This window comes from Sabethes cyaneus, chromosome 3 (assembly GCF_943734655.1).
Source record: "Sabethes cyaneus chromosome 3, idSabCyanKW18_F2, whole genome shotgun sequence".
In the NCBI taxonomy this organism is placed as follows: Eukaryota; Metazoa; Arthropoda; class Insecta; order Diptera; family Culicidae; genus Sabethes; species Sabethes cyaneus.
The window spans coordinates 220,829,117-220,855,918 of NC_071355.1; the positions used below are offsets into that span (position 1 = coordinate 220,829,117).

At 41.0% G+C, this 26,802-nt stretch overlaps 1 protein-coding gene across 1 annotated transcript in view; it reads left to right on the forward strand.

Moving 5' to 3' along the window:
* The window catches only part of LOC128740749 (protein O-mannosyl-transferase TMTC2), a 407,393-nt gene that overhangs the window by 334,377 nt on the left and 46,214 nt on the right, over window positions 1-26,802 (forward strand). Inside the window, exon 7 of the mRNA XM_053836313.1 lies at window positions 2,548-2,633. Coding sequence (XP_053692288.1) covers window positions 2,548-2,633 — 86 coding nt within the window. The remainder of the gene's footprint in view (window positions 1-2,547; window positions 2,634-26,802) is intronic.

The window sequence follows — 26,802 nt, forward strand, 5'->3', positions numbered from 1 at the left end:
TGTTGGCTCTGCAAGTTTTCGTGGTCCAGTTCCATCAGGTCCGAACGTGTTCTGTCCTGTCTGCTTCCTTATTCCTGCAAACTGCGATTACCCAAAAACGTAGAACCTTTTTTGTAGTTCTTAGTCTCACGGAGATTATCCCCGATTTATCACGAAATTTTTCTCGTATTTTTTCATTTTCTGCTGGAGCGCACAGATCGCACGCGCTTAATTAGCAATTAGTAAACAAAAGAAATAATTCTTTTCTATTTCTATCTGAATCTGAATTGCTGCGTAAGGCAACCCTGAAAGGAGTCCAATGAAGAGGCTCAATTTTAGATTTATTTTTGCAGTCATGGAGGCTATATATCAGTAATAACGTGGCAAATATTGTCTTCCAAGGCATCAATCGGCTGTGGTTTATCGGCTTAGACCAGAAACTTCACATAGAACCCACAAAAATACTTCAACTGTGTTAAACTGCATGATTTTGAAGGCCAATTTACGGATCCATTATGCGAAATTATTCGTTCGCCAAACGTTGCTTTCAATAAATCACTTGGGTGATGAGTGGTGCAGCATGTTGCACCGTCTTGTTGAAATCACTGCTCTCCACCATTAAAGACACTTAATAGTAAAACATAAAAAGCCGGTAATTATCGCCTTGCAACGATCACCATTTATGGTCACGTACTGACCTGCATCATTTTCGAAGAAAAATGAAATAATAACTCCACCAGCCCATGTATTTAAAGCACAAAAAAGATACTTTTTAGGACGCAATGGGGTTTTCGTAAACGAGGATTCGTTTCACTCCAAAAGCGGCAGTTATGCTTATTGACGTATCCTTTTAACCAAAAATGAGCTTTATCACTGTACAGAATTAGCACAATGAGTTTCTCGGAATGAACCGTGATGAACAACAATCAATTTGATATTAACTTTATCTTTTCAGCAATAAAAAATATTGTTTGCTAAGTATTTTGTATCATGGGATTGTGTTTCACTTATCAACTGGCTTTATCAAAGACTTGAGAGAGCTCGCGTATAGGCAGTTCTGGTTTACTCTCCAGAAGTACCAATTTGTTAACAATTAAATTAATTAAACTAACCGTGAATCTGAGGATCACTGGTTTAGTATTAAATAAATTTCCTTCGTATATATGTTTCTTCATAGCTAAACTTTCACAAGAGGAAAACTGGATTGCTTCAAATTTTCTCACATAAACTTCTCAAATGGTAAATGAAAGTGCTATTTCTTCCAAGTGGCATGAGCATTCAAAATGTGTAGAATTCAAGAATGTCGCACTCATTCAAATGCATAACCCTATTCTTCTATCATTCCTTTCGATCATGAAAAGAAACGCATTAATCTCACATTCGTTGAAAATTTGTACAATTAAAAGCGACAAATTGTTCTAACAAAAAAATTAAGTCATCGTTATCTCTCCAAAAACATCTCTTAATTTATTTTCTGTGTTCACCCCTTTGCTTCTACTCTTGTATCAATCCAACATACATATGTTTCGGCCAGAAACTATGAAAATCAACACATCGCCAGAGCTCTCCGGTCGTGTGGATTCAATCATTTCTCTGTTTCTGCTCGTTGTTGTGGAAAATCGATTTGCCAAAAAGTGCTCATATATGCCACACCATCATTCGGCACTACACTAGGTACTAGCGGATTTGTCAGCATCACTTTGGTTTCGAATTCGTTTTTCACCGAATGCAACATATCTACCAACATTGAACGACTGTGTGGCACAGTGCAGTGCAGTGCATGCATGTGCTATGCTATATAACATACATATAAAAAATGTACAAACACTCGTACTCGTACGAGAGCGTCCCCCGAAACGAAATTTGTTTTTCAGCAGATTTGAAGCGAAACTCTTTCGTCGTTAACTTTTTCGTTTGGCAACAACAACAAAAAAAAGCTGCACTTCTCCTGGCAGAAGTGTGAATTTTGCACCGACGACGATGACGACACTGCACTGGCAGCTACTTTTATAATACGTACGTGAAAGTAGAAAGTATCAATTGATGCGTGACTTTTATGCAGAAAGATGGTGCCGAAAAGAAGCAGCGCCATTATAAATAGTGTAACAATTTCGCTAGTAGACTGGCGAATGGTTTTTTGAAAATCTTAGTTTTTTCTCCCAGTGAAATATATTTGTCCGCTAAACTAGTATATTATTTTCAACTACGTGAACCACTTATCTCTGACAACTTTCTAACTCACTTCTAACGACGAGTATACAGATTGGTTTTTGGTTGGTTTTGCGATTGAATATATGCAGCTAGGCTCAGGTTGCAATTATTATTGATCAGTTTGACTCGCAGAACAGCCAACAGTAAAACTTTCTGCGGAATGGTGGTCGGTGTTATTATTTTGCCCTACTACAAGTTAGGTTAGTTTGACGGGACTGATTGATTGAAATTTACCGACTGAAGCCTAAATTGAAGCTGACATTGCATAAAAGGCTCTCAACTTTGCTCGTTTTCAGTTTACCATACGGCTTGAACAGCATCTAACATGAGTCTATTTCAATTCTCTTTTATTTTCAGAGGAATATTACTACAAAATCAACAAGACTACAGCGAAGCTGTGGAAAGCTTTCGAAAAGCGATCCAATTTCGACCTTCGCTAGCACGTAAGTATAACCTATATGGACCCATGTCAATCAATTTACGAACCGACAGCTAGTGAATGAGAAAAACGCACCTTTCAGCGGGATAAACCGACGCTGGATGTAGAAAAAAAAACCGTCGGACGCCGCTACGAAGTGACGTCTTAAGTGACATGCAAAAAATAAAAAATAAAACAAAATAGCACGGTCTTCCGGTGCTCGACATGGTTGAGGATGATGAATTTGCGAGACTGGGAATGTGTTAACCGGTGAACGATATGTGAAACTTCATTGTTTTACAATGTCATGAACATTTGTGTTCTGAAACATGTTAGATGTATTGTTTATATTAAAACAATGACTGTCGTAAATGTGGCATTTTATGCTTGTGAACTTAAGAACTATGGAAAGTTCAAACAAACACTCTTTAATTTTTCTTTTTCTTTAGTCAATTCACTTGACATTGTTGCAGAATTTGGAGTTAAATATCAATAGTACTATAATGAGTAAACTCTAAGACAATTATTGAGAAATTTTAAATCTTCTGTTCTCTCCGACAATTGTAAAAAATACCGTTATAGAAACTTATTTGGTGAATATTTCAGCACTAGTGCGAAAACTAGCTCAGGGTCGAAAAACTAGATCCCTTATCCTATTGACTTTCGCAAATAAACCAACGGAAAGTCATATTATTATAGTCGCCGAAAAAGTCTCAATTTCTCGAAAACTCTATCGCAACTTTTAATATTTTCATACAGATATAACATATCTAGAATCTATATCCGCAGTTACCTCATATCTGTATACCAATTGCTTCCACATCGAAGCACCGAAACGAAAATCAATATTCAACTATGTACATATAATCTTGACCGGAGCTTTTTCGTCTCGAAGACTCCCCCCTTTCTCCGAAAAGCAAACCGCGTCCCGATTGGCATAAGTAGGGGTGGTTTTTTTTTTGCAATCTGCCATAGGCAGAAGAACAATAGCAGCAACAGTAAAATGAAAATTTCACCCAAATGCATCGGAATGGAACGAACCAAAGTGAAACGGAAACTGGGAGAACCTAAGAAAGTTCGTGTGGGATGGACTCGGTGCGGTAAACAACTGCAGGGCAGAAGGGACGAACCGCCACGTATACCGTACGTTACGTAGGAACGAACGCCGAAGGAAAACAATCAATTCGTCACGGTGGATCTACCGTCACCATCTGGTGCGTCGGGTTCTGAGCAAATACATTTTGCCCCAAAATATGGGCCTTAATGTGTACGCGAAGCGGAGCCAAGGAAGTCATCCTGAGAAATAAGAAACCAACCAACAAGGGAGGATAAAGGTTAACTTTTCGGGACTCGAGGAAAACCTGACACATTGGCACACGATGCGTAACGAATTGGCAGAATAACTTTGTTGCGTCACTGTCACTTGGTCGGTGTGTCCCCAATATAATGGAAACCGGAGTACAACCGTGGGAAGCGGAAGTGCAACGGGGGAGAACCGGTCGGCATTGTTTTACCCAGTTTCCAATAAATTTTATTGCTTTTTCTCTGGTTAGTCGACCAGAATGTGGAAGGAAGCGGAGCTGGGGAACTGCGCAGAACGTTTTTATTGCTTCTTTTTCGTCCTAGTTTAGAAACAGAATCGAAGGCCGGATGAAGCGTATACTAATTGACACCGGTCGACATTTTGAAGAAGTATATTGTCCTCTGGCTGCCCTGAAATTGACAGAAGTTCATTATCGGTTGCTCTGCGGTTATCCTCAAGGTGACATAATACCGGTAGAGAGTCACAAATACACAGGCACACGCCACAGCTGTACTGTAAACATTGTGTTTGTGCTTAACTTTAAAGTACATGGTGTAATTTTCAGATAGTCATGGAGGAAATTAAACACGAGTGGGGTAATGCAATGTTGACCACAAAACAATTTCGTATGATTTTACATCTTTGTTCAATCCTTTCATACCCTTTTAATAACTACCGATACACCACACGCAATTTCGTGGGTGAAATCTTCGAAAAATCACACCTTTTTTCCAATCACCCTAAAGAAAATAAAGTTCAGAATTTCTAAACGATTAATTCTATGACCCCTCGCTTAAAAAAGGTATCATTTCCCAGAACACGCCCACCGCATGCGGTCAACATTCACGAGCGGGCAGCAGCAGATCGCGTGAGAAACCTTTTTTTTTTTTTTGAAACTGTCTGTGACCGTGAGCCGCCCAAATGAGCCTTTCGTGTCTTCTATGCTAGGAGCCACACACTCTCTGTCTCTCCCTCTTCTCACGCCAGGTGAAACACGTAACTATTCACACGTTTCCTAATGGTGCTGCTTAGGTGAAGATTTTGTCAAAAGCCCATTCACGAACGGGCCGGAGAAACGCCCGCCGCCCGGATTTCAGCGAATTTCTAATAGGACCCATTTTCACGCATGTCAAGATATGCAGCTTCATCATTTCAGCTGGAATCGGAGTCGGACGGAGCCCCGGTAGCAATGGTGGAAGAAAATCTGTGTTCCGAGAAAAGCACAGTAGGTCAAATGGTGTCACATGAAGACGGGACGATTTCTGTTCTGAATAAATGGAACTATCGTTCAGCATCCGCTGTGCCACCAGTTCGGCACGTGGTGGGTTGAATGTCTACCCAGTTCTGCTCCCCTCCTTCGGCTAGATACTAGACTATGTGCCTGGAGGGGATAAGTTGACAAATGAATGGCTTGATGGTAGTCCGACCAGGCAGCGCAAGGCCATCATCGCCGACGGAGCAAGACGAGGTCGCCTTGAAAGCAAAGCAAGACGGTGCTCTCAAGACACCGGGCACGTGCACGTGCACCAGGACGAGGACCATCTTCAGGTTTTCTGAATAGACAGACAGCGAGAGTATGTGCTGTGCTCGTTTGTTCATGTATGGTAAGTATTTCAACATACAAAAGCTTACCTGATGGTTAACCGGTACGAGTGGGTGTCGATCGAGCAGCAGCGGTATATCTTCGCTCGCCAGTGACAAAACCACTGTCCTCAGCGGTACAAAGCTCCACACCACCGGCACCACTGGCTTAACGGGCGGGCCGGAAGGAACACCTTTGGCTCGGAACAGAAAATGGAGCCACGAAGAAAAAGCTCATCCAATATGCTGTTCCTTCTAAAATATTTATAAAAGTCAAACGGACCGGTTCGAGACCCGGTGTGTCTTTGGGTATCATTTTTCGATGGATGGAAGCTTCTGGCTGGTGTAAAGTCTTGTTGCTAACAAAAGTCAAGTCAGGTAACGATGTGTTTTTTTTTTACATTCTACGTTGGAACTCAACTCAAGATGATTTTTTTTTTGGTTTACAGCATTATGGAGACTGAAGGCCTTCACTCTTATGAATGTAAACAAAGTTAACCGTTAATCCGTCTGAGATTCTGGCTGGATTTGTGTTGGGTTTTCATGAAAAACTTTGACAAAATATAGTTTGGTGCGCTCAAAAAAAATGTAAATTATTTATTTATTGATGAAAAGCAACACGCGAGAAACGGTCTTAGCTAAAATTGTAAACAAGCCGAATAAGTGCTTTGAAAGTGTGCAGTTTTCTTTTTCCATAGTAAAAATCGACTTAAATTCGAAAACAGAAAGCGTTGAATTGTGAATCAAAACTTCCGTTCTTACTCTTCATATCTTGTCCTACCCTGCCGGTACTATTCAGATCTTCAATGTCGAATTCTTTCTTCTACCTCTATTGGATAGACCGTCGTTATAAAAAAATATTCAAATATCCGACTTCAGCAAATCCTTGGCGCTACGTTCCGCATTCGGAACTTGATCTTCTGTTTTCATCCGGTAGTATTCGCAGCCAACTGTTAGAGCGCAGGATAATTACGGGACCCTTGCTACACTTTTGTTGAGCCGCACAGCCTCTCCAAGTCATGATTCGAACATGCGACTTTGTTAGACCAACCTCGAGGACAACTGGAGGGTCATTACTAATAAGTCGCCACAATTAGTGTTTGTCCCGTTTACATCGAACGAGTAATCGGCTTGATTGCTGCAACTATCGTGACAGATCGCTGATAAACGCGGTCTGCCAGATACTCTCCCAGATTTTTGAGGGAATTATCAGGCGGGCTTCACGAGTTTGCAAAAATGTCGGGAGTACAACGTGCCCAAGCACCACACCTCTATTGACTTCAAAGCAGCATATGAAACAGTCGATCGAGACCAGCTATGGTAGATAATGTACAAACAGGGTTTTCCCTGTTCTGACTGACTGACGCGACTGAGCAGGGCTCGTTGTATCGAATGATACGTTTTGAGCGCATATTCGAGACAATTTCAAGGCCCTTCAAGATGTGGTGAGGTATAAGGCAAGTTGACGGTATATTCTGCAAGCTATTCAACATCGATCTTGAAGGGGTAATCCAACGAATGGGCATCAAAACGAAAGGCACGATTTTCACCAAAGATAACCTACTTCTATATTTCACTGGTGACTTTGATACATAACCAGGAATATTGCGACGACGGAGGCAATCGACGCCAGACTGTAAGCGGTATCTAGAAGGATTGGACTAAAAATAAATGCGTTAGAGACCAAATGTAGAGCAACATGTGAAAAGGGCCTATGTGCAAATGCGCGATTTTTTTTGCATCTCCTCTCTTCCGCTTTTCGCGACCATGCAAATGCACTTGAACGGATTAATTTTGCAAGAAACGGTTGCTGGCGTTATTAGTTAGCTATTGGTAAAGAAAAATTGCGTTGAAATGCATTTATGTCGCCGTGATAATCGTAAAAGAGGAGACACGAAGAGAATCTCTCATTTGCACATACACGGATAAAAATTTAATCTCCAAAATAAGCAAAATGACCCATGATTTCAGGTTCCTGGCACATGTTTTATGAAAATACACCGTGAATAATAATCACGAAAGGAAGAGGTACAAAGGAGACAAACGCGTGCTTCCCACGGCAACGTTAGTGGAGTTGGGGTAACCAATCCCGAAGGAAACCAAAGTCGTGTACGGAAGAGGAAGGTGTTATTCATGAGATTGCTGAGTGTCAGCACAATGAGTAACCTGGGGAAACTCAATTAAGAGAAAAACCGAGTAACTCTTATTGAGTCCTCATAATTAAACCAACGACACACTTTGATAATGGAAATTTCAGCAAAACTGTCGTCAAAGAGTGTCATTCTCTTAATTGTAACATTATCTTAATTGAGTTTCTCTGGAGTAGCCTTGCAAGCCATGATCGTCACCATGGCTCTTGACGACTTGACACTTTTTTCCATGTGTGGACTCATCACTGCGACCAGTGTAGTTGATCTATTGTGGTATCGCCCGGGTGTTTGTTGTATGACCTGCACTGCATTTCTTTTTGCTATAATCGCTATTGAATGAGCGATATGCCTTATTAAATTTTATGCGTGGTTGTGTGTATTGGGGCTTACCCTTACTTCAAAGCTTGATCTACTTTACCCACTTTTATTCCTCGCTGCCAGTACTATCTCATATTATAGCCGTCCCTAGCGAGGACTCATTCGTACCTCTGACCAGTACACTTAACTATAGGAGGGACATTTGCACTGTCAAGAGGCTTCAGAGAGTAAATATAGAATTCAGCATGAAGGAAGGGTAAATGGAGGGGCCTGAGAATAAACCCATGCTAAAGTCACTTGACATCTGTAACGAACTGACATATATATATATATATATAGTAATTAGAATTAATTTAATATTTGCCAAAATTCAATTATTAGTATTGTTAGTATTATTTGTAAATTTAAATATTAGTTCATTTTTCATATCGCTACTTTTCCTAGTAAATTTTCAATAAAAATCTGTGGTCGGCAATACCGCGCGCCGACGCACAAAATCAAATCGAATTTGCATACGTGCTGCTATCAAATGATATCCCAGATGCTCGCTTACGTTGCCTAATTTGCCTATCACCGCTAACTCGATCGAGGAGGTTGACCTGTCGATAAAGGCTGATGACCCGCCCGCAGTCGGGAGAGTGTTTCACTTTGCTCTCTAACCTTGGGGGGTTGGTCGGGTTGACAAGATGCAAGCCGTGCGCTAGAAGAAGATTACTTTAACCGAAAATGCAACTTCGTACTTTCGAACACAGCGATAAAGAATTTCGTTAGGCAGGTTTCGATCAAGGACGGTTATCTGAGGATCACCTTGCCCTGATCTTTCACTTTAATCTGACCCGTGGAAGAGGCAGGAGTTGTCCGTAATTTCGACTCGCGACGTGATTGGAAGTAAAGGTAGTGAAACACATGAAGATTCTTTTTCTAGCCAGATAAGCAGTTTTTCCCTTTCCCATAGATAGGCAGTGATAGAACATTTCGCTTTTAAAAGTGCTGCCCGTGTGCGACCGCAGTTCGTGCCTGCAAGTGTGCTGCGAGAGGTAGGGTACCTATTTTTGCCAAAAGGCGGTGTGCGTAAAATTGCGTGTGGTTTTCTTTTAAATTTTGGATGATAGATTCGCCACGGAACACGTCATCGACATCCTGCTACTTTGTCAGCGACTTCTTCTGACCCCACCGTCAGCTTGAAGTTTTCCCGGCCCGCTACAACGTCGGACAAGGGTAGCGTCATCAACTTTGCGCCCTGTACGGGATAGGCTGGCCGAACAGCAATCGGCAGCATCCAACACACAGCAAGCAACTAGCATCGAGTGAGACTACTAGCGTCGAGTAGAAAGCAGCCAATTTCGTACGCCGTGCGTCGTCTGCAGCAGGAGTGAATTTTGGGATCTGCGTGGCGCGGATCAGATAGATCGCGTATTGCCCAGGACAGTGATGGCGGCCCCGCCATTTTGTTGGTAAACCTCATCGACCAGTAGCAGCAACGGTAAACCTCATGTAAACCCCGGGTATTGAGTGAGTACTTTTGTATTTCTATTGTCCATGCGCATGTGACTATTATAGTGCCGAGACCCTAACCAAACCAACAGCAGCCGGCTGGTAGCAACCCACCGCACCGCACAGCGAACGTACGTTCTTTTCTTTTCTTGCACACACCGCTAGCTAGAACAGAAGAAAGATGGGAAAGGATAGAATGAAATGATTAGGCCTAGGCAAGTAGAGAGAATAATTCGATCGAATAAACCATGTTAAGAAATGCGAAGTGGAGTGTTTGATGAATGCCAATTTGCTCAAATATAAATCTGTAGTAGTACGATAGAAGGCGCATTTAAGTTATGAAACGAACCTCCATGCAGCAGGTTTGAAAGGGATTTTCTTCATGTGTTCGGTTTTCGTTTTCTAGTAGTTTTTGGGTATTTTTCTACTGGGGCGGCTGACTCCGAAATCAGCCAAGGACTCTCTTCAATCATTTTGCGATCATTTTTAGGTGGAAACTGGACTCGGCCAGTGATGATAAACCCCGTCCCTTTTGCTGTCCTGCGATAATTCAAAAACTGTTGTTTTTAAGTGCCAGGTTGTACAGTAGGTAAAGTTTTCCGACGTGGCCGTACGGAGTATAGCGCCACGTGTTTAAGTCTGCCTATCCGCTTCCCTTCCCGAACTCGGGATAAAAGTGAACCTCTCCCTGCGAGGGTCTCAGGCTGGGCAACCGTTAATCTCGGTGGGTGGTCTCTCCTTTCTTTGGAGAGTGGCCCTTAAGCCACCCGCTTATTGATCAGGTAGCGAGCAGGCGGACCTGTTACACATCGAATGGCTTGATTCTACTAAGATTCGAACCCACGACCACTCGCTTGTCAAAGCAGACTCGATAACCTTGCGGCTACGGAGCCCCCCAACTTAACACTTCCTCAACCTAGTGAGCGTCTACACACTAGGTAAGGAGCGGAGCGGCTCACGACAGCGTCTGATCCGGAGCGAGCGATTGTTTAAGAAACGTGTTGTCTCGGTAGTACGGCTAAGATGGCCGCATCATCAAGAGACTCGGTAGTGTGGCCCTAGTAACCTATATAGCCATTTAAGTTTTATTAAGTTCCTCTAGGGGTTTTTATGACCAGTTTCATAAATTAAATTCTTATTCTTATAAGCAAACAGAAACATCTCTTGTGTATCAGCACGGATTCTACCCTGAACGATCCATTTTCACTAATCTACAGCGAATTTACATCATATTGTCTACGATAAATAGAAAATGATTCTCAAGTTGACAAAGTGTACACTGACTTGAAAGCTGCCTTCAATCGTGTAGATCACAATCCCCTTGTAGGTGAGATAGAACGTATGGGTGCAGCATCTAGCTTTATTAACTGGCCGAAATCATACTTACTTAATACATACTTAATCGCCGACTCTCAGTAAAACTAGGTAACGCATCTTTCAGTGAATTTTGCAATCAATCTAGCGTCCCACAAAGCAGTCATCTTGGGCCCCTACTGTTTTCCTTATTTTTCTGCAACATGTGCACTGTGTTTCCAGGAGGTTGTAGATTGCTCTGCGTTGATGACCTAAGAGACAGGGATAGAGAGAACGTGAGTGAGAGAGTGAGAAAGGAGAGATAGAAAGAGAAAGAGAGAATACGTAAGTGAAATAGAGAGAGTGCGTAAGTGTGTGTGTGTGTGTGTGTGTGTGTGTGTGTGTGTGTGTGTGTGTGTGTGTGTGTGTGTGTGTGTGTGTGTGTGTGTGTGTGTGTGTGTGTGTGTGTGTGTGTGTGTGTGTGTGTGTGTGTGTGTGTGTGTGTGTGTGTGTGTGTGTGTGTGTGTGTGTGTGTGTGTGTGTGTGTGTGTGTGTGTGTGTGTGTGTGTGTGTGTGTGTGTGTGTGTGTGTGTGTGTGTGTGTGTGTGTGTGTGTGTGTGTGTGTGTGTGTGTGTGTGTGTGTGTGTGTGTGTGTGTGTGTGTGTGTGTGTGTGTGTGTGTGTGTGTGTGTGTGTGTGTGTGTGTATGTGCGTGTGTGTGCGTGTGTGTGTGTGCGTGTGTGTGTGTGCGTGTGCGTGTGTGTGTGTGTGCGTGTGTGTGTGAGAGAGAGAGAGAGAAAGAGAATTAGAAGAACAGGATGCGCATTGTAATCGACTGACAAGCTGTTGAGCCACCATCACGGGAGAAGGTTAGAAAAGAAACTTCTAAACACGTAGGGAGCTTGCAATTGCGCGAAACGATTTACTGGAACATCTTTAACTGCTTTAAGCTCCATTTTCAGCAACGCAAAATTCACTAAAATGGCCGTTACTTTATCTTTCAGTTTTTTTGTTACCATATATGGAATCTTAACCAAAAATCTTTTCTAATTTCATAATTTCGGATTTATTGATAGTAATTGTTAACGTTGGTCAAAGAAATCACACTGATTACTTAATTCTCACAGAACATGATCTAGCTCTTCGGAGTAATTTCGATGTTCCTTGGGGACCACCACTTGGTTTTTAGATATTTTTTTCCAATTTTAGGAATTAGGTTGTGTTTTTTATCGACTGGATTCAATTGTAACTGTTAATATTCGGCAGGGCAGTCTTCGGAGAAATTTATCAAGACTGAAGTTTGATGTTTTCCCGACGTTTCGACACTTTATTGGTGTCTTTTTCAAGGGGTACTGTGATAATATACATTTTTAATGTTATTTTTAAGTTCCTTACATAAATTTCACTTTGCTTACATATCATTTAGTCTTTTGTTCTGTTCTTTGGATTGTACATATTACGGTCATGGAGGGTAGCAGTTGGTACATGAGCTGGAACCGGAGGGAAATATTTATTTTAAAAGTGCACTGTATTTTAGATATTGCCCTGTTTCTCTTACTTGGAATATTTAGAATTCAAATAGTTTTTCTTGCTTTGAACTGTACTGCGGAGCACTAAACGTTTTTTTACAAAAGGTTTCTATTGTTTGAAATATTTCAGCTTAGCTGTTGAGCCTTACCAATCTATTGCTATGTTTATTCTTTAGTGTATGCAAGATTGCTGCGTAGGTGGTGTTCCTTCTACCTTCTACATCTACACGCTTGTTTATGGTGTTTGGTGTATTCGTGATATGACACATTTCTAGAAATGGTACTGTGTGTGATCGGTAGCTGTGATCTACTATGGACGTTTGGCTTAGATTGAATCTGTGGTTGTGTGTGATGCAATGTTCTAATAGGGCTGTCTTTTCTCCTAGTGACCTGATTTCGGAACTAATATTTGTGTGACTCATTAGTGTAGCTTCCAATTTGTTTACATTCGACTGATGGCCAGAAATTCTAGTTTTTAGCTTGTTTTCCTCATCCCAATGTAGCAACTATCACAGTTGTTGCACAGGATTTTGTAAACGACATTGGTTTTATCTAATTTGTCTACCGGATCCTTCACGTTGCTTTGGAAGTGTTTTATTGTCCTGTATTGCCTGCTAGCTATTACTAGTGTAGGATGATCTTTCGTAAGGATTTTTGTTATTTGGTTAGTGAGCTTTGGGACGTATGGAATGGATCTGTAGATTTTTATTGCGGTGGATGTTGCTTCTGGTGTGTCGTGATTTGTTTTCGGCATATTTATCTGGTCGGCGCTAGTGATTCCTTGTGGTGATCGATCTTTAGCTGGTAGTTTGTTTCCTTGCTCTGGTGTTTTTGGTGGATTATCCGATGCTGCTGGTTGACTTTCAGGTGGTGAATGGACTTGTGGGTAAGCAACTTAAAAATAACATTAAAAATGTATATTATCACAGTACCTCTTGAAAAAGACACCAACAAAGTGTCGAAACGTCGGGAAAACATCAAACTTCAGTCGTGATAAATTTCTCCGAAGACTGCCCTGCCGAATATTAACAGTTTAGGAATTAGTTTGAAACGTGTTAATTTTTTTTAATTAACCCTCCACACACCTCCGTTACCAAAAAGTACATACAGAGAGCCTCCTAGTATCGGACACTTACAGACCCCAGCTAGTAGGAAAAATTAGACAGCGAACAAACTTAACACAAATATATAGCTATAAATACTAATTTTATTACACAATGAGCACTCAGTGGAATTTATGATTCCTTTTAAAAGGCTCAAAAAAATAAAAAAAAACCTCAAAAAATAATAAAAATAAACTAGGCTGCTGGTTTTAATTACCAAACATTATTTAATATTGTTTTAATTTGCATACGGGAGGTTGATACGGCTAGATTATATAATTACTTATATTAGTTTTGAGATATTTTTTACATTAAATTTAAAGAGATTGATGCTGGTGATCTGTTTCAATTCATCAGGTAAAGTGTTATAAGTTGAGGGACCAAAAAATGAAATTTGCTCGACGAGTATTTTGCAATCAATTGCCAACATTTAAAGCAATGTTGCGAATCGAGCGAGGAGTCAATCATGCCTGCTCACACGCGAAAGAGTATAGGAAAAATAGCATTCAACACATACGCCGCACACGCGGGCGTAAAAGAAACAGCCACTGGAGCTGTGTGAGATATTTTGTTACCCACACACTCGCGCACGCTCATCCTCACATCGTCTTCCTGCATGGCTTATTACCAAGGCAAAAAACTCATTCCCCACGAGTGCCCGTGAGGCTGGTAGCGCACTTGGATACAAATTTTGCACTTCTTCTTCTTCTTCTTCTTCTTCTTCTTCTTCTTCATTTTCGCCCTCGATTCTACTCACGGGCGGGAGCGCGAGTCCTCGCGTGTAATCGGCATCAGCAGATCGGGCTGCGACGACGAACGACGAGCGACAACTGTAGCTGTTAGCTAAACACATACGCGCAAAAACTCGTTGCACTGCATGATGAAATAAAAGGGGGAGTTTTAAAGGAATTCTCATGCCGGCGTGTTCGTTAGAATGAGTACACGTATGTGAGAAAATTAGACCACACGAGTGCGGGTTTCGCAACACGGATTTAAAGTCATATTATGGTGGTAATTTGGTTGATGCAAGACTTTGTGGAAGGGGCCAGTTGTGCTATACGCACTCTCCGTGTACTACACGGAGTACACAGTAAACCGCTATTTATTTACGAGTGGTTTACGCCCGCTGCTGTGTGATGCATGTAGCCGCGTTATGCTGCATGTGCGTTTATGATGCGGAGTGAACGACGCCACTCGCGGCGATGACGATGTGACTCATCGCTGCTGGTGCGCATTTGCTCCAGCTCCGAACAGGCACGCGCCGCTGGCGTCACACAGGCGAGGCGCGGTCCAAAACAAAAACAAAGTACGATTCAGTACAATAGCTGCCAATGTTGATAAACATTGAATATTTTGGAGGCAATAGTATTAAGTATTGGTATTTGACCGATTGTGCTAGCTAAAGGAAAATCCTGTATAAAAGGGCTAGTTCCTACCAATAAATCGAGCAAAATTATAGAACCGACCAGGGCGGACACTTCGATTTGATCTGGGATCTGCACGCAGACACCCCGGACACCAGAGAGAAATCCCCCATCGGACTTTTAATAATCAACTGCATGTATATCTATACTTCGTCTAATTTTGATTCATATCGATATCACAAATAACCAGTACTCCAACCTCGAAGTAAGTCTACTGGGTTTACGCGAGTGTGTTCTTTTCAAATGGCTACACGCGGCTACCATACAGTCCCGGTGTAGTGGTTAGCATTCACGCCTGTTACGCCGATGACCCGGGTTTGAATCCCAACCCCGCAGAAGTCACGAATGACCCAAGCTGTTAAAATGACTCTAATCTAACAAAAAAAAAGACTGTGAATGAGAATAATAGTATGCATATCACGTAAGGCGAGGACAGATAATATAGTGTAGCTAGCATTTAAGTACACTTAAACAGTTGGATAGCGTATTGGTAGTTTAGGCTTCTTGAGTTTTGATTTACAGGCATGACCCCATGTTATTGCTAAGTATTGGATTTGTGAATGGATGCAACCATAGTAAAACTGTAACAGTGCCTTTCTAGGAACGAAGCAACTCACTTTCCTCATAGCACCAGATAAAGATGAGATCTTCTGCTGCAAATACCTAATCTGCTAATCCCAAAACAACGTAGAGTCACGGTAAACACCCAAATATTTAAAATTATCCACTTTTTCTATCAGTGTTTCGTCAACACACAGGTTCAAGTGACCGGTTGGTTTTTTCGTAGGTGGATACCATATACCATATACCGCACGGGAGAGTAGTTTCGGCCCGTTAGACGATTGCCTCTATTTTTTTCGGCCTGTGGTCTAGTTCTAGTGAAAGAACAGGTGGTTTTGACGTTCTTTGAATAAAAAATAGTAGATTACTTACAGTCTTGAGGAAATAGTTATAACATATTAAAATTGTATGTCGGCAAAGTATTTTCATTGGCGAAAAAAAAGGCAAAGAGGCTGAATTTAGAAACCTGCTGAAAATACTCTCCAGTACCCTATTTGGTTTTTGCCAAGTTAAGCGAGAGCAAATTCGCGTCAAAACTTTTGAATCCTGTTCCATTGTATCACGCTGCCAATGTCAGCGCAAGGGTCAAACAATGCCGTGTCATCCGCGAATAACCTTGGTATCCCTCTCAAATTTAAATTTCCAATGTCGTTGATGTAGCTTAGAAATCAGGCTTCATTCTCGGTTTTTTGCTCAGTATATGCTCATTTGACTGCAGCACCTTAACTAAACAAAACTTGAAAAAGTAGTGTGAAGGGCAATTGTAGAGCTAATTATTATCTACATTATTGTTGAAGAATGTATAGTTTTATCTTTAATATTTACAGCGCTATGCGATTGCTCCCCATTGGTAGCCAAATGAGCGCTCTTTTTGCTACCAACGGGGTAGCAGACCCATAGCGCCATAAATAAAAAATTGTATTCGACACATCTGATATTACTAGTAGGGCTAGTAGTTATTTTAAACAAATCATCAACGGTTATACCAGTAAGTATGCCGCAGTTATGAGCCATGGTACTCGCAATTCGAACCTGGGGGGACACTACGGATCCAGAATCGGTTCCCCGAAATGGACATTTCAACTTCAACTAGTACCCAAGTAACACACAAAACAAGTTAGAAAATAATCTTCATGGAAAGTAGTCGTTTAAGAGTACTATCAACGTACTTTGAAAACATGTGTCGTTATTATTAAGGTTTTGAGATGTTTTGTGATAACATGAATTTATTTGACAGCTCATATCAAATGAATAATGTTTGTTTTTGTCAACATGTCAACACGAAGTTTTTATTATGTCTCCATAACTGATTTTAAACTACAGGAAGAACAACTTGTAGATTATGCTCTAATAACGTTTCAAAATGGTATGAAATAACCTGATATATACTTCTTTCAATTGTTGTTTCATTAGACTTCAATTTTTTGCGCTTTTCTGGTAATAGAGGAGTTCTGATGTATGTAATGTTATACTATTCTATAACAAGCTGTGTTGCTTGGGTAATATATTTCATGCCGCAGATCAAAAAACATCAACACTCGACATAAAAGCGATTGGCAACCGTCTCATATCTCTCAGAGGGCATAGGATCGGATCCAGGCCATGGACACATTTTTTAGTACTAAGCTGGCTTTCGAAAAGTCTCTTCTCGACGGATCAAATGTTTACCCTGACAACTTGTAGACTCACCATCTGTTTGTTAATTTCAAGGAGGCGTACGATACAGTCAAGTGAAAACGGGTTTGACAAATAATAATTCAATGTGGTTTTCGGGGTCCTCCCAGTCGTCTCCAAGGTACGGAACTGGGCTAACGTTCGTTGTATGTCTAGCGTTGTAGGGACTAGCTTCGTTGTATGTTCGAACCTTGGCTGGGGGAGGGCCGTTAGAGTCAATAGAAAATTTTCTTTGAAAATTGAGAAGAACGAATTACAATTAAACTCTTTTCTGAACAGCGAAGACCATCCTTTGAAAGGACCTTGCATAAATCTATGAGCAGAGCATATTATAAACATAAAGACCCATGGGTAAATGCAATGACAAATCACAACCACGATTTATACGAATCTGAATTGAGAAGGTAAACAAAATTACGTGAGACAAATATTTATTCCAGTCCATTAGCTCTCCGGTTGGCAAAGTATTTGTTTATTACCACCATCTTTGGCTCGAGCAGCACTTTCCTCACAATCATGTGGAAGATTTGTACCTCGTTAGTACTGTAACTAGGTAGATGATTTACAGGATTTAATTTCAGGCGAAGCACGAACACAGGTTGTTTGATGGTGACACTAAGAATCAGCAATTGAATTTTACAGGTAAAACTGCGTAGCAAGAACTAAATATATCCTTCAAATTCAAATTCTTCAAATTTATCGAAGTTTTATCAAAGCAGAAGTACTTTGTCGACAGAGTTTATACTTATACATAGATTAGTTTTAATACCTGTATAGTAAACTTACTCAAACAAGATGAATGCATCAATCGAGTATACAATCGTACGAACATACATATGCCCGGTACTGTTTGATTCGAATTTTGTCTGCGTACCACGTTTCATGTTTATTGACAACTGGAACCCCCTTCATTCTCTAGACTTCTGGTGCGCTAGAAGATCGAGAGTTTCTTCGATATGAATATATTATTATCGCATTCAGAAAATGCCTTCCGTCGCCCGTCACATCGAGTGACAAAGTTGATCCCTCACAAGCAGCAACCGTCCGATTCCTTGCGCTACTGCCATGCCGTGGCAGGACAGGACCCGGCACAGGACGAGCGCGCCGGCTCGGTTAACAGTTCGTCAACCACGATTCGTCATACTGCTCCGCCCACAAGCGCAAGCAACCGAGCAGACAGCGCTGACTCTGACAGCGCTGCAAATGGGAAGCGAAGTCTGAAGAACTGAAGAAGCCGGGCTTCATTCTTTGTCAGCAGGAGATTGATGCTAGGAAATTTATCATCCATCAGATGAAAGAATGAAAACCCTGGAATGTCGCACCGGAGTGAGTGGAGAAACCATAAAAATCACTTCGCGGGAGCGATTTAAAATCATTAAATTCAAATACCAACCGGAGCTATAATGCAGAATACAATGAATCCTTTTGAAAAGCTCACGCAAGACAAAGATACCCATTATGGTAGCATCCACACAGAAAAATTTTACATTCTTTGGGTAGCCTGCCAAAAATTATTCACCGACACACACACTCGCGTGGTTCTAATTTAATTAGTCTCGGAGTTAAAGCTCTTAGCTGAAAACGGCAGAAATAATGTTATGAAAGCAACCCAGTCAATGAGGGGGGGCGCGCTCCTAAGTAAACATCTGCAGTTGATGGCATAATGTGACGGTGTTAACTATACATACATATACAGTAGGTAGTAGGTAGGTATCGTTTGCGGGTCGAGCAGAACCGAAAACACAGATCTCTATTAAAATCACCTCAACCTCAACCCCAAACCCTCTGGCTCTACATACGCTATCTATTGTCACACAAGGTCCTCGGGAAACGGTCGAAATTTAATTAAAATTAATCGACCCTTGCTATAGCAGCGAAGACAAAATAAGGTTAGGGTATTTTATCAGGTTTGCACAACATTTTAGATGGCTTATAAGAGGCAAACGGTGGGTCTAAATGGAAGTGGAAAAAAAGTCGCTCGCCAGACTGCAGTGGCTATGTTAATTACACCACTCGCTGAAAGTGCTCCGGTGAAATTCACTTTAAAAAAGAGTGTGCCTTTTTGTTTATTCTGAAAGCATTGTAGTGGAAAAAACAGCATTTATTTATACTAAAACCAAATCCGTTGCATTTCAATGTGAACTAAATGGAATGATTCGTATTGAACGTTGATTTCTGATGACAGTATAGAGTTTAGTTTTCCGCTATATTCGCGTCACATGCTCGTTTATAATCTGATTGGCGTAATTTTGCTCCGAGTCCGGTAGTTCGGTAAATAATGTATTAAAAATTTTAATACCGGAAGCAAACAATGATTGGATTTAGTGGTTGTCGATGTGCACAGGCCGATGTGCAGATGGCTGTTTGATCAATGCCGCGATCGAGGATTACCGGCTGTCATTCGGAGAGAGAGGTGTTAATTGAATTGAATGTAAAATTTTCAAATTGCTAATTTGTGCCATTTCGCTGGCAAAATAATTCAAAGCCGGTTTCGTTGGTTTTTTTTTGTTGTTGTCCCTCCAGTCGGTCGGTTGCTCAGTGTAGAGTGAAATGAAACTAGATTACTGTGGAATTGGTTTTTAATTGGATCATAATAGGGTAGTAAATTGGGAATTTATCATTTACGACAGATATTGCATTAGTCGGGGGGTGGTTTGTCATTTTCAATTGTTGAGTGATTATTATATTATTTATTAATGGGAATGCTAAGCCTCTAAAATGGGTTGTGACAAACTCGTGTAAGCAAAGGAAAATAAAATTTTCAGTGCTATTTTTATATGAATGAAAAGTTTGTATTTTTAATGATTTTTTCTGTTCTCTTTTTAAATTAAACTCGTTCATTGTTTGGATGCTATCGTTACAAATAATTCCAATCTAACTATGAGACCGTGACGTGACATTATAAGGATCAGATTGAGCGAAATAGTTGAGTTTTGCATAAGCCGTAGTTAAAATTATGTTCATGATAGTAAAATCTGGTGATAAAAGTAATTTTAAAATTGGAATAAACTAGGTATATTGAACACAAGAGATAATATTTTTATTCAGGAATGTCTCGATTAGATTAGCGTCTAGCGTTACTTTCATCCAACGTATTAACGTCGTCCGGGGGCACTCAAACGAGACCCATCTGCCGGTCGGGGGTGAAAATTACGGTTATAGTTATTGCAATTGTCTTCCACCGACGCAAACCGTGTATTCCGAAACAAGACATCGGAAGACATTTGTTTCAAGTATCCTATTTCCCAGTACCCTAGCAGCAGCAGCAAGGTAACATTTCCCGGAATTTAAGTGCCCTGTTTGGACAGCAATACCGTCCGTATTGTAACCGAAACACACCGCCGTGCCCTACGGGGAAACCCATTTCGCAATTCTGCTCAAATTCATACACACCGGTTCGGTTCGCTTTCCGGGAGGTATTTATGTATGAGCATTCCGCAAAAGCTTGAAGCATCTGCCCGATTCCGATGCACGGTAAAGTGATCCTTTAAGACACCCGATACCGTGCGCCCGTGGTGGTTCAAACGAGGAAACCGACGAGGCGGGGAAACGTGTCGCCAAAAACAGTGCTTATGGTTTGTGTTTGCCAGACTGTCAGCATAAAGAGACGATGCTTACGACGATGCGATGCGATGCGATGGTGTCGTTCGAAGTATCAACCCCGGAAAACGATGTAAAGACTCAAAATGTTTATAACTGGTTTTGACTAAATTACACCCGATGTTGTTTCGCATGCGAACTTTCGTTGCAGCTGGTAAGTATGGGGTGAAACGAAATTCAGAAAACTTGAGATTGTATTTCGAGATCTTCAAAATAACAGGTTTTTGATTCAACGCTTTGTTTTCAACAGCAGTTTGAATTTTTCAAAATTACTAAGATGATCAACTAGCACTCTATTCTATTCACTTATCCCACCGAAAATAATTTTTGTACTAAAATCCTTGTGAAGTTACTTTTCCAATGACTAAAGCAGAACTTGTTCAGGGATTTTTCCTATCACGAATAAAAAAAGTAAGCAATTGAGTTCGAATAAACTTTATCCGGAAAGTCGGAACGTAATAATGGCTAAAAGCTGTTCCTAGTTGGTTCGAATAAATTAAGCGTATAATTAAGCGACTGAATGTAGTTATTTGATTGTACAGAAAAAGAAGCGGGGTGTTTTCCGATCGCTAATGAAATGTTTTAAAAACTAGAACTGCACTCCCGGTTACAATTTTCGGTACAGCTATTTATGATTGCGTTAATTAGCTTTGTAACCGGATTGATACAGAACAAATTTCTATTGAAAAAAAAGTTAATTTTTGCCACTTATTGCATTTCCGGGCCGACCAGCCAGGCCACTTGATTCAGCCTACCGCTTTTTTTTCAGTTCCAGTTGAATAGAAGCTTTTACAGTTGCTTATCGAATTCATTACTCATTGGCTATCAACCACCAGCACCGGCACCGACAGCAGTGTATAGGTGGCTAGGTATAGGTACCTAGTTTTTCCGCCAATGTCGGGAAATTCTATTCGGAAATTCATTTCATTTCTCCGGTTCTCCATCTCCGTGGTAGTGTGACAGGGACAGGGACAGGGACAGGACGAGCGGGCAAAAACAAAACCCTTATACCTACCCAGTGGGTGAGTGAAAATCGTCGCATCGTTATCACCGTGCCTCCGTTGGGCTCACAACTCGCAATGCAATGCAATGGTTTCAGCGGTTTGTGTGGGACTTGAAATGGGCAGCAAGAAAGAAATGCTTCTGCAGAAGCCGACGGGATTACTGGAACCTGTTCATTGGGTTGAATTCAAGTGAATCCAACAGGAGGACTATAATCTGGCTGTGATTTTTGTTCCGTTTTCACTCGCTCTCTCTCTCTCGGCTGCTATCTATTTGCGTTCGTCCTGTAGCGTCTCGGCTGATGGAGAACAGAATAGATAACATGCTTCAGTTTCCGGTAGCTCATACCGTTTTGGAATCTAGCTGAAGCATCCTTTCCAGCAGATAAAACGTCCGCTAGAGCATGGATCTCGCATGCATGGCTTTTTTTTGTTCATTTCCAGTTTGTTTTCCATTCATGCTACAAGTTTGTGTTTCTCGTTAGCATTTTTTGAGTTTGTGTTCTGTTCTTTTTTTTTGCTGCGCTCTTCGCCAACGGATATGACGACGAAAATGGATAGCGCTGATGGCTGCCGGGCGGGAGCGTGTCTCATTTACACTGACTGGTGCAGTCGGTCGAAGTTGCTTAGCTAATGAAAATGAGCTCCATTGCTGCCAGACTATGGCTGCGGCACACGGGAGTAATTATTGTCCACTGGACGAAGGGTGCGATCCGGCGAGTAGGGCGAGTGCCTGGGATAGACAGCGCCATGCTGGATGCTCTCAGTCTAAGTAGTGAACATTCATTTGCGCCTTCTGGGTAAGTAAATGTTAGCCAACCCTTTTTTACCACCCCAGCACCGGGCGAAATAGCCACGTGAGGAACGCAGGGATGTAGCTGGCGGAGTTTGCAGCTTTTTATTCTTGTGTGATATATTACTTCTGTTGCAATGATGACGGCTCTGTTCATCATGGTTCACGGGCTGTTGGGCTCGAGAATGTGAAAGTATTTCCAACGTTCAGCTCACGGTTTGTTCGCATTATTTGCTATGTCACCCGAGGAGAAGAGAGTTTCGACTACGGCATGAATAAACTTGTTGAGTTTATTTACCATAGTTGTAGATAGTTACAACAATACTTTTTTCAACCTTATTCATTATTTTCGTGAAGGTTGAATTGTAAGGCTGTATTATAGTTGCTGCATACTTTTCCCGTTATATTCACGAATTAGTTCGCATTTAACAACAAGCATTTGGCATCATCCCTGAAGGTCTCAATGCTTTTGAAATCAAACGAATTATTTCTCGGGTCACAATGGTGCGCGTGATGAACTTTGTCTATGAAATTTATTTAAAAAAAGACATTCCTCACGGTGATAATCGAATTATTCGTAGTTTCCTATTACAGGTTATGTGTATTGGAATAAAATAATGTTGAAGTTTGTCAATATTTATTTAGTCTGAAAGGTGTATTGCGAATCTAGTAAAATTAGTATTCCCTTGCGGAATTACAATCGATAAAGTATGTAACAAAAGGTAACTACTACAACCAGCGAGTAAGCAAAACTCACATTGCAAGTAATTGAATAAACTGGGTTCACAATATGGTTTTTCTCAAAAAGTAATCAATTTGTATATCCTCATTCTGCAATATTGAATCTGGTGTTCCCCAGGGATCAGTACTTGGCCCTCTTTTGTTTTCATTTTTCATTAATAATCTGGAGAATTTCTTTTCTGATTCATGCACGGAACGAATTTCGAAGGAACTCGTACGGAACCTGGAATCGACCATATGAGGCATGAGGCATGATCGCCAATCGCTATTTTGTCGAATGCTGATTTTTTTTTATATGCGACTCGACATACTTTACTGATGCTGAAATGTCCCTTTATGGGAACCGGTTCCGGATTCATAGTGTCCTCTTGGATCCGGATGGTGTGCGCCATGACTCGTAACTGCGGCAAGGTAACTGATATGTCCACAGTCGATGATATATTTACACAAATCAACAGATTTCAAACAAATTTTAAATACAGTGGTAACCCGATTTTGTCACTCCCCGATTTTGTCACCCCCGATTTTGTCACGTTTTTGACCCGATTTTGTCACGCTTTTGATTTATCAAAAGCTTAGTTTGAAAATCATTTTGAAACATGTCAAATGTGTTAAGACACTGTGAAAAGAGCTGTGTTGATTATCGTGGAGTTTTCACAAAAGTTGTTTCTTATCTCCACAACTATAATAGCTAGAAGGTCACTTTCTTTGGCAAAGTTCTTTTTAATAATCTTCTCAAAAATGTTGTAGAACATTGTTTTGCTCTATCTCTTACTGCTTGAAAAATAAATTTTCTATCTTACTTTTAGGGGGGTTAATTAAAGAATCTTTCACACCATAAGAAAGAGCTTTTTACGCTATGAAATTTCTATGAACATAGTTAACCAGTATAATCAACCATTTCGGCGAAATTAAAAAACGCGTGTTTTCATACCTGTGGGGCTGCTGTGAACAGGTGACAAATGTCCACAGAGAGGTAGATGTAAGTGCGAAATGTCCTAAAAGTGATCAGAATGAAATATATGTAGTTCGTTCTAAGTTATCTGCAAAAAAATAAACATTGAAAAAATACCCGATTTTGTCACTGTCCCGTTTTTGTCACCCCTAAATTCATCATGGGGTTGACAAAATCGGGTCATTACTGTATTTTGCAACTTTATCTAAAACAGTCATGTCGCGGTCCCCCAAGGAACTTCGGAATAACTCCGGGGCCTTAAGACATATAGCTATTATCTACAGATATTAAAATAGAAAAGATTTTCGGGAAATTCTCCAGATTTGGTGAAAAAAAATTGAAAGATAAACATTTTTCGATTTTTTGGAATGACACCCTATCTCAAAACTTGCCGTAAGACATAATCCTACGTCAAAAAGTTACAACCATTTTAGTGAATTTTGCGGTGCTAAAAATGATGTGGACCTTAGAGGGATTGTTTGAGATTTTTGAGATCGAAATACATCCCGTCTCCATCATGTGTTGAAAATGGAGACGCATGGTTATCTGTGAAAGATACGTCATACTAGATAGCATTTAAATATTCGCCATGATTGTATAATATTTTGCCGAATACCACTTTGCGGAAAACCAATTCTCTGTTGACCATAACGCGGAATGTAGTGTTTCGCGGAATACCATTTCGCGAAAAACCTTTACGCGGAATGTACCATTTCACGGAAAAACCTTTAGCGGAAAGTACCATTTCGCAAAGGTGATCCTCTCCTTACTCGCTCGTTACTCGTTCGAACCCAACGGAAGGAAGGGTCTCTTAAAAGGAATGTTAAATTCCACTGGGTGTCCATTAAATAGTTGTTAAATAATTTTATGGATCCTCTTTATGATTTCCTCAGCTCTTCCAAGCTGAGGTTCTGTAAGTGTCCGCTACCAGTGGGCTCTCTAAGTGAAAAATATTTAAAAAATAAAGGTGAGTTACCGTGAGTAGACTTTAGACTCTGTCGACTGTTAGTTTCGTAATTTTTACCGTACTTTTTCTTTGGCCTTTTCAGTCTTTTACGGAATTTAGAATTGGCTTTTTCAATTCACTCCGACGTTTCGACTATTTATTTTAATATTTTTCAAGAATGGAGTTATCTCAGTTCGTCGTTAAAAATCTTTAATTTTAAGAATGTAAATGTTTTCTTTAGTTTTTCTATGCATATCTGTCGTCTTTCCAAAAACTTTCATAGTTGTCATATCATAGTTGTGTGAAGTTTGAAAAATTAGGTTCAACTATGATAGTAGCAAAGTTTTTGGAAAGACGACAAATATACACAGAAAAACTAAAGAAGACATTTACATTCTTAAAATTAAAGATTTTTAACGACGAACTGAGACAAGTCTATCATTGAAAAAGACTTAAATAAATAATCGAAACGTCGGAGTGAATTGAAAAAGCCGGTTCTAAATTCCGTAAAAGACTAAAGAGGTAAGTAGACCTAGGAAATCCAGGAGAAGATTGATGTTACTCTTCGGCAGTAGCAAGCTGGATTCCGTACTGGCCGATCATGTGTAGACCATATCACAACGCTCCGCATTATATTGGAGCAGATCAACGAATTCCAGGACTCTCTTATGCTGGCGTTCGTTGACTTCGAAAAGGCATTCGACTGACTCAACCACGAAAACATCTGGGACGCACTTAGGCATAGAGAAGTTCCAGATAACCTAGTCCATCTCATCGAGGTTCAATACGAGGCGTTCTCGGGCAAGGCGTCTTGTCCGACTCCATAAGGGTTACTGCCAGGGATGCCAGGTGATTTTTTAAAAAGTCTTCATGAATCAAGGAAAAATGTCTTCATTTGTCTTCCGCGTGAGACAGGGCTGCCTTTTATCACCGCTTCTGTTTCTCATCGTTCATGAGTGAGATATTAGTTGGAGCGATTGACAGTAGACCAAATCGAAGATCGGCTTGGAATCCTCAAACGATGGAGCAGCTAAATGAACTCGACCTAGCCGGCGACATTGTCTTACTCGCACAACGCCGAAACGATATGCAGAGCAAGTTAGATGACCTCTCCAAGAACTCCTAGGCAGCAGGTATCACAGTCCATGTAGCGAAAACTAAGTCTATGGTAGTGAACACTGTCCATTCCAAAAACTTCACAGTAGCGGGACATCAAGTTGAGCAGGTAGACGCCAGTCAATCTCTTGATAGCCAGACAACGCCCGATGGTGGTACCAAGACTGAGCCACACGGATCAGTAAGGCCAGGGGTGCCTTTGCAGGTCTGCGAAACATTTGGTGCTCAAACCAGATCACTCTATGTACGAAAACGCGAATTTAATTCAAACATTAAATCCGTACTGCTGTATGCCTGCGAAACGTGGTGCGTCTCAGCGGAGACAACGCTAAAATTGCAGGTATTAACCGGTGCCTGCGATATCCCGATCGATACAACTGGATATCTAATGAGGAACTCCATTGTCGGTTTCATCCACGGCCGATAGCCACAGAAATTTGTGAACGTAAGTGGAAGTGGATTGGACACACCTTGAGGAAAGGAGCGAACGATGTCTGCAGAGAAGTACTCGACTGGAATCCACAAGGACAGCGTGGAAGAGGCAGACCCAGAGGCTCATGGCGACACAGCTTAGCCAACGATATCCGGGCTGTAGACGGGAACCTATCTTGGC